The sequence below is a fragment of the Camponotus floridanus genome, unplaced genomic scaffold (assembly GCF_003227725.1).
Source record: "Camponotus floridanus strain SB8 unplaced genomic scaffold, Cflo_v7.5 scaffold32, whole genome shotgun sequence".
Lineage (NCBI taxonomy): Eukaryota > Metazoa > Arthropoda > Insecta > Hymenoptera > Formicidae > Camponotus > Camponotus floridanus.
In genome coordinates this window covers 1,710,732-1,719,052 of record NW_020229459.1, presented here as the reverse complement: position 1 = coordinate 1,719,052, position 8,321 = coordinate 1,710,732, and the positions used below count along the sequence as shown (strand labels likewise).

Sequence of the window (8,321 nt, the reverse complement as noted above, 5' to 3'; positions counted from 1 at the left end):
TATTAAAATCAAGAATAATAAAGTTATCGTAGCGTTTATGAGAAAATCGCACAAATTTTTAAGTATGTAGATGAAAGTATTCGAAATGTGACATGCATTAATGAAGAAAAATAAAATCATATAAAAAAACCATGCAATTTTTTTATCTTTCATTATAGATATATCTCAGCAAACACTAAATAACAGTTACATAACTTAATTATAATTTCCCACTCAACAATATAACTGTTACATAACTGTAATATAACTGTTACATAACATGTAATTGTTATATTAGTTATGTAACAATTATATTGTTGAGTAGGAAATTATAATTAACAGTTATAAAACAGTGGGAAATTACAACTAACAATTATATAAATGTTACTTGATGCTTGCTGGGATATTTAGATTGAAATTTAATTAATTTAGATTAAAATTTAAAAAATCTCTTTTTTACTAGAACCCAGTATTTTATGTCATCAATAAACATCCCAACCCTAACAGCACATGTAGATACTGAGAATGTTCGAAGAATATCGCAAAAGTACAATGCATATATTCTCAGAACATTCGAGATACATACTATGATATATTAAGTATATACTAAGAATGCTCTAATATCCGCCTATTTTGGTTAATAGTAAATACTGAGAATATCTTGCAGTATAATTCATATATGTAATATAAATACTTTTGATAAATGCCGTAAACGCACACACTATTTCTCATTTTAATTTCAAATAATCTTTTTAATATTCTGAATCCCAATCAAGAATCCAGAACAACTAAATTACTAAACAAATTTTAAATTAAGTCAGCTTATTATAAATTAAACTGACTAAAAAGAAAAAAGAAGAAACTTTAGAACTCATGTTAAATACCAGTCCTTTATGTCCATTTCACCAAAATTAAACTACGAGTTTGGTAGCGCGCGTAGCGGCAAAATGAGGAAACACATGCAATATTATAGAATATCCGGAAAATATATGAGAAAGAATATACTAATACGCGAGATATTCAAAGTATATTCTGAGAATATATGAAAAATAATATACAACAAGAGATGTTATGGGATTATTCTCAATATATTATATCTGTAATGTATATTTACAGTATAAGTATAGAATATTCGAATGATATCATGTGCTGTTAGGGAAAGAAGGAGGGAGAAAATTTAAAAAATATATAGCGTAAGTAATTAAATATTAAACAAAAATATTAAATATTAATAAAAATATTAATGAAAAATTAAATAAAAATATTAATAAAAATATTAATAAAAAATTAAATAAAAATATTAATAAAAATATTAATAAAAAATTAAATAAAAATTATTCTTATATTATACATGTAATGTTGAAGAGCGCGACATCAAAATAACGCTAAAACACGTGTAAGTGCCACTGGAGTCAATCAGCTGTCAGTGACAGTTAGCGTCTCTCGAGTCCGCCAAAAAAATATTAGTCACGTGGTCGACTGCACGTGTGAACCAAGTGATAGAATTTGTTTTCCTTGCTCGCGATTGATATATTGAATCTTTTATTTAAATAACACACGTGCAGTGTATAATGTTGTGATAGTAATAGTAATTAAACAAGAATGACGTAATAATAATTAAACAAGAATGACATTTTAGCAACACTTGTCAATCGTTAGATGATTTTTTCTCGAGGTTACACAAAGATCGCATGGTATCGTAACGCGATGCACGAAACGAAAATAAAACGGGGCAGCATTCCTTGTTTACGCTCGGAACTAAATCTTGCTCTCACTTTACATGGTGGTCAAAGTTTTAGGTAAAGATGACGCACAAATTTATATATAACCAAGAAAATGTCTCGATAATTTAGAAATATTTTATAAAAAAGGTTAAGATTATTGAAATCGCTAGTGAAATACAAAAAATAAAAAGAATATGGTTCTGGTCCTTTTCAAGTATGAACTGAAAACACAATAAATGAATAAAATAAAAAAAGAGACGGTTAACATTAAGGTAGTAAAATGGAATGAAGTACAAATATTTTATTAACTTTTCACTAATCACAGAGTCATTGATTAATCAGATATACTTTTCTTACATTTTTTTACAAAATTATTTTAAAACCAAAAATTTTTTAAAACCACCCATTATTTCAGATGGACCGATTGTGACGATGGATATAAAGGTATCTTTGATGGATGTATTTGGACCTTATCTCAAAATGAAACTCATCTGTTGTATACTGTACAAGGGCAATTAAAAAGTTCTGTACACTATGACGACATTCTGTCTGAATATCTAAGGTTATCGATATCATTGAAGGAACATTATAAAAAGTGGGCGGAAGCAGATACACATTTTCAGAAAAATCTAGATGAAAGTAACGCTGTGCGAATATTAAAGCAAGATGTTGTAGAGACTCTCTTCTCATTTATATGTAGCTCTAATAATAATATATCAAGGTATATATTTTTAAAATTTGAAATATAAATAAAAATATATATAAAATATATATAAAATATGAATTTCTATATAAACTTATATTATTGACTCTAGAGATATACATTTGATTTTTAGGATATCAAATATGGTTGAAAAATTGTGTTTGTTATTTGGCCAGAAGATATGCTCAATTGAAGATAGAGAATATTACGATTTTCCAACAATAGAAGCTTTAAAGGAAAAAAGCGTAGAAAGTATTCTAAAGAGGGAAAAATTTGGCTATCGTGCTGCATATATAGCTAAAACAGCGGAACGTTTATCTGCATTAGGTGGAAAGAAATGGCTCCTAAATCTACAAAAAGAAAATAATGTATCTTATCAGACTGCTAGAGAACAATTGATGACTTTGCCAGGAATCGGCCTCAAAGTTGCTGATTGTATATGTTTAATGTCACTAGGCCATTTGGATGCTATACCTGTTGATACTCATATCTTTCAAATAGCGCAAGCAAAATATTTACCACACTTGAGGAAGCAGAAGACAGTTACACCAAAAATTCATGCTGAAGTCAGTAATTATTTAGGAGAATTATGGGGCCCGTTAGCTGGATGGGCACAAGCTATTGTATTTTCTGCAAAAATCAATATCAAAAATCAACCCAAATTAATCGAAAAGCGAAAACGAAAATCTGAAAATGAAAATCTTGTACAAACAAAAGTTCCTAAAGCAAAATAATGCTTTTCAACGATAGTTTATTTTATACAACAGATTTCACAAATTAATAAAATTGTTGACCAAATGTGATTTTAATTATATATTTAAATTTGTAAGAGACTGTACGCCATAAATGGCGATTTATCATTTTATTAAATTAAAGGATAATTATTTTTAATATCTCTTGTGTGTATTAAAAAATAATTTGTAAAAATCTTTGTAATAAAAAAAATATTTTTGAAGAATCTTATTTTATAAACATGTATAAAATATTCCTTTCTTTTATTTCTTAGTAATATAATAAAAATACATAAAATCTCTATTTTATTATTGAATACATTTTATATGTATTTCATACACATACATACATGTATACAGAGTGTCCCAAATGTCCCGGAGAATATGACCGGTAGAATATTTCATAAACTATGCACTTTAGAAAGAAATGTTTCAGACAAAAGTTGTATAGCTTGAAGGGGGCCATCAGATAGTGGCAATGATTTGATCTTGGAGAGTCATTTGAAAGTGACGTGAAGATCACCGTCAATTTAAAAAAAAAATATGTAATTGTTAATTGCAAATTACATATTCTTTTCTTAAAAACAACTGTGTTTTTTCTTTACACCAATTGATTCCTCTCATTATTTTGTACATAAAATTATTAAGGTAAGATAATCGAAAAATGAATATTTTACAAGATATTTTACGGTTTATGTAAAATTAAGAAATGATTTCAAGCCTCATAACTCGTAAACTACTCAATGAAAAAATACTTTATTATAGTGTTTTGGAAAGCTCTTGAGATAAACTACACGAATATGTAATAAAAAATAGGGAGTTCCATTTAAGAAATTGAAGGTGATCTTTACGTCAGCTTCAAATGACTCTCCAAGGTCAAATCATTGCCACTAACTGATGGCCCCCTTCAAGCCATACAACTTTTGTCTGAAACATTTCTTTATAAAGTGCATAGTTTATGAAATATTTGACTGGTTCGTAACTTTTAGGACATTCTGTATGATGTGTCCGTGTATATGTATGAATAGAAATAATTTCTATATTAATTACTTGAATATTTGCCACACAGTATTTTTTCAATGCTTTTTTCTCTTCTTTACCCCATTCCCTATAAGGGCATAGTCGAAATCGTCTAAGATAATATATTCTGCAGGAAATTCAATGTCTTCTTCATTATCATGCTCTGTAATGCAAAATTTTATATCGTTTACATTTATAAAAAACAAAAACCAAGATTTATCAGAAGAATTACCAATAGGTTTTCGTAGTATATCAGCAAATACATTTTCAGAAAGATAACGCAAACTGGGAAATGCTTTCGACAGATATGCCTTTTGTACAGGTGACAAGACTGCTAAGCAAGAAGTTTGCAAAGATACTGGTATCGAGCAGCTATAAGTTAACTTCATGGTGCATTGAGCCATTGTGGAGCTTATTAATGGGTAAAGCATAACATTATTCAACCTCGTGAAAGCGACACCTATAAAAGAGCTAACAATTATATTTCTAGAAAGTATGTTTACAGAGATATTTGCCGCTTACCTAGTGGCTTTCGATTGAGGAAAAATTGTAACGTTCCGCTCCAAGTATCAAGATGCACACCTACCAAATTATCTTGACCAAAGGTCGTCCCATACTTATACACCTTACCATCGTGCTGTAAATATCCCTTGTATGAGAAACCCCAAGATTCTTGATCTCGTCCAAGGAGAGCGCAAAAAAGCTCACCTGCGTTATGAAGTTCCGCATTTGCAGTTCCTACACCAACCATCTAAACCAACAAAGTGACAATTGTACATGTTGTTATTTGTCAAACATATAGAAAGGTTCCAATTTCAAGATACATCCAACGAGAGGGAAGCAAACTTACAACATCCGTGCCGTATATTTGCGTTATCATTAAAATCTCCCAAAAATGATGCCTCCCTTTCTCCAGTGGCTTGTTACCCCTCGTCACTGCTGTACCAGTGCTATATACAGGATGAAATGTAACGATTAAATTATCACTCGATAATTTGATCGACGACGTCGACCACCTTTCGTCCCAGGTCCATTCGTGGTTCGACGAAGAGGAACCTGTGGAAAATGCAGTTTTTGAAATTTCCAAAATTAATTTAATTTCCAAATTTAATTTAATACAATTAAACGTGGAAGCAACACCTATAAGTTTTTGAAATTTCCAAAATTAATTTAATTTCCAAATTTAATTTAATATAATTAAATATTCTTATTATATTTAATATTATACTTAATATAATTATATATACTTATTATAACCATAATATTATACTTAATATAATTAAATATATTTATTATACTTAATATTATACTTAATATTATATTTAATATAATTAAATATACTTATTATAACCATAATATAATTAAATATATTTATGACTAACCGTTTCCCATCTTCGCATGATCATTCGAAATTAGATCCATGTTCTATTTTGCGAATTATACGTCTCGCTTATTTTATCACGTTACATATTTAATTCTGATAAATCATATTTGAAAGCTCATTGCTTTTATAATTACACGAAATATCAATAAACCGTTATCTTCTCTCTTATATCGTTTGTTTTTATCATAAATTCCGCGAAAAACATTCGATATCAAGTGGATATGTTTACAAAAAATAATCGGATGCTGAGACAAAAATTAATAAATATGCGGCCGGTTAAAGTGCAAATTTTAAAATCTGAATTTTAAACATCCTCTAATAAAAGCAAATCTTTATCAAATTTGCATCATCGATCTCACTTCACTTGATCTTACAAAAGCTTCAAATCGTTTGATCGATCAGTCGGAACGAAGAACCTCTGCATTTCGATTGGTTAATAAAGTTATGTGGAATGCGTCTGTTATTGCGTGAATTTAGCTAGTTGTAAAAAAAGCAGACGGTGCGCTTAAAAATTTCCCAGAATGTCCCTAGACATTTTCCCCTAGCGCGAAAAAATCAAATACACACATTTCCAGTCTCTTTAACAATTTTTTTTAAAAAAATTATATTTTCATTTTTGCCTATCATATAAATCGTATTCTTCTTTTATTTGACTCAGTTTACTTTAATACAAATATTTTATAATCGACGTAATTTCTATGTTAATTTTTTATTTTTACAAAAAGTATATATCCCTCAAAAAATAAACATTTTTCTTTTTCAGCTTTTTATATTGGATATTTTTTATAACTGGTAAATATATTATACACACATATATTTGTTAGTTGTAAGAAAATGTACATTTTTTTCATATTAAAAAATTAAACTATACATTTCTTAAAAATGAATACCTATATATATGTACATATATCTATTAAGGTCTAACATTCATAATGAATTTAACATATTTTCGAAAGATATCTTTGTTATTTAAAGAATAAGTGTAAGAGAAAAATTGGAAAACTATCCAAAGGATTGTGTACTTAAAAATACTTCACAAAATATAATAAATACATTATATACATGAACAATATATATCAAAATAATTTATATTAAATTAAGCTTACAATTTCTAAAAATTGCCACTCTTCGTATTACATATACTTCGTATTAATTTTAAAAACTGGTATATTTGCAAATAGAGATCATTCTATTTTTATCAATCTTCACTAGAACCTTCTCTTGCTATAATTATTTTTCCCTTTTCTTTCATTTTAGTTCGTGCAATTTCTTTTGCAGGATTAAAAGTGCCATTAGTTTGAGTATTACAAACATAACATCGTGTACTTTTTCTATATTGTCCCAAAGCACATTTTTCACAAAAATAATGCTTACATCTAAAACAAAATAAGACAATAAATTAGTACTTTTTAAATATTAAAATTATTAAATTTATATTAAAATTAATGTTAAAAATTAATATTAATATTAATATTAAAAATTAATATTAAAATTATTAAATTAATATTATTAAATTAATATTACCGTTATGTTAATATAACAATAACATTAAAAAATAATAAGTTAATAATGCATACCTTGTAATTGGGTTATCAAAATTGTTTTTACAAATACAGCACTTAAATGGCAAGTTTGCCTTCTGTTTTCAATCTCAAACTTTTTATCATCTATATCTCCATTTTCATCACATTCTTCATCAGTATCTCTTTCCAATTGCCATGACAATTTATAATCGGCCCGGTCATGAAGAAATTTACAACTATCTCAAACAAAATAAAAGAAAATTTTTATTACATTAATTTTAGAAAACTCTTTACTAAATTAAACTATAATATCTATTTAATACTAAAGTAAATTATAATTATATATACTTCCAAATCCACATATACCAGTTTCTTTATAATCTTTGCAGATATTGGGCTGGTAGTCCCGTCTTACAGTTGCTCTAAGATAGTTAATGGACGCTCTAATTGGTACTTTACGTACCATTTCAATGGATGCCATGTCTTTCTTTTTGTCATTTTTTCCTTCTAATTCCTAATAATTTAAGTAAAAGCAACCTTATTAATTTTTATCTTTCCAGAAAAGATCAATTTTAATGAAAATTCAATAACTGCACATTTTAACAGTATAATTTAAGTAAGAGAAAATGATATATTAATTCGACATTTTGTATAAAAAATACTCACATGTTGAAGATGGATTATGATCTTGTTTTTTCTCCTTTTTAATCATCGTAATTTCATCCTCACTGCTATCTAAAAAAAATCCAAACATTTATTTACATGTTTACTTAGACATAACCTAAAATTCTTTTTTCTTTCGTTTAACCGAACTTAATTCAATAGACATGCAATATCTATAATTAATCTACACTAAAATCGAATATTTATTATGACTTACCATTATTCGCTTCTTTTCGCGTTCTGCAACGAATTTTACGTTTCCTAAACAAGACCATTTTCTATATCGTTCTTTTTAAAAGGCGGATGCAGAGTGCAGAAGACAAAGTGCAGCAGAACTGTAGATCTTCGACGCAAGTGAATATCCCGTTTGATCACAGCCAATGGCCACATTCAGCGGACTCAACAGTTAGGCAATATTACTAGATTTTCCGATGTAACTCGACGCTGATTGGTCGGACCTGAAAGTAGAGACCAATCATATTCGATTGCTATTTAGCGGTTGAATCCGCTGAATGCGGCCAATTATGGCCGCATTCAGCGGACCATTGAACTATATAACATACTGGAAGCCGCGCTACCATAGAAAGTGGCCGA

At 28.2% G+C, this 8,321-nt stretch overlaps 3 protein-coding genes across 4 annotated transcripts; 1 reads left to right on the top strand and 2 right to left on the bottom strand.

Moving 5' to 3' along the window:
• Positions 1-1,424: 1,424 nt before the first annotated feature.
• LOC105256284 (N-glycosylase/DNA lyase) lies at positions 1,425-3,275 on the top strand. The gene is made up of 3 exons (XM_011266063.3): positions 1,425-1,778; positions 2,119-2,424; positions 2,540-3,275. Exons 1-3 carry the CDS (start codon positions 1,639-1,641, stop codon positions 3,138-3,140), a joined length of 1,047 nt encoding a protein of 348 aa, XP_011264365.2. The 5' UTR covers positions 1,425-1,638; the 3' UTR covers positions 3,141-3,275.
• LOC105256283 (SPRY domain-containing SOCS box protein 3) lies at positions 2,861-5,944 on the bottom strand. Of its 2 annotated transcripts, XM_020029072.2 has the most exons (6): positions 5,540-5,944; positions 5,008-5,213; positions 4,680-4,908; positions 4,390-4,617; positions 4,188-4,320; positions 2,861-3,036 (listed from the first exon to the last, which is right to left on the bottom strand). In XM_020029072.2, the coding sequence occupies exons 1-5, from the start codon at positions 5,577-5,579 to the stop codon at positions 4,214-4,216; spliced, it is 810 nt and encodes a 269-aa protein (XP_019884631.1). In that variant the 5' UTR covers positions 5,580-5,944; the 3' UTR covers positions 2,861-3,036; positions 4,188-4,213. The 2 variants fall into 2 exon arrangements, with proteins under 2 accessions (XP_019884631.1, XP_011264364.1); XM_011266062.3 differs by lacking the exon at positions 2,861-3,036 and having other exon boundaries at positions 3,958-4,320; positions 5,540-5,943.
• Positions 5,945-6,756: 812 nt separating this feature from the next.
• On the bottom strand, positions 6,757-8,078 carry LOC105256282 (RING finger protein 113A-like). The gene is made up of 5 exons (XM_025410486.1): positions 7,945-8,078; positions 7,731-7,799; positions 7,413-7,578; positions 7,119-7,304; positions 6,757-6,917 (listed from the first exon to the last, which is right to left on the bottom strand). Exons 3-5 carry the CDS (start codon positions 7,543-7,545, stop codon positions 6,790-6,792), a joined length of 447 nt encoding a protein of 148 aa, XP_025266271.1. The 5' UTR covers positions 7,546-7,578; positions 7,731-7,799; positions 7,945-8,078; the 3' UTR covers positions 6,757-6,789.
• Positions 8,079-8,321: the final 243 nt, after the last annotated feature.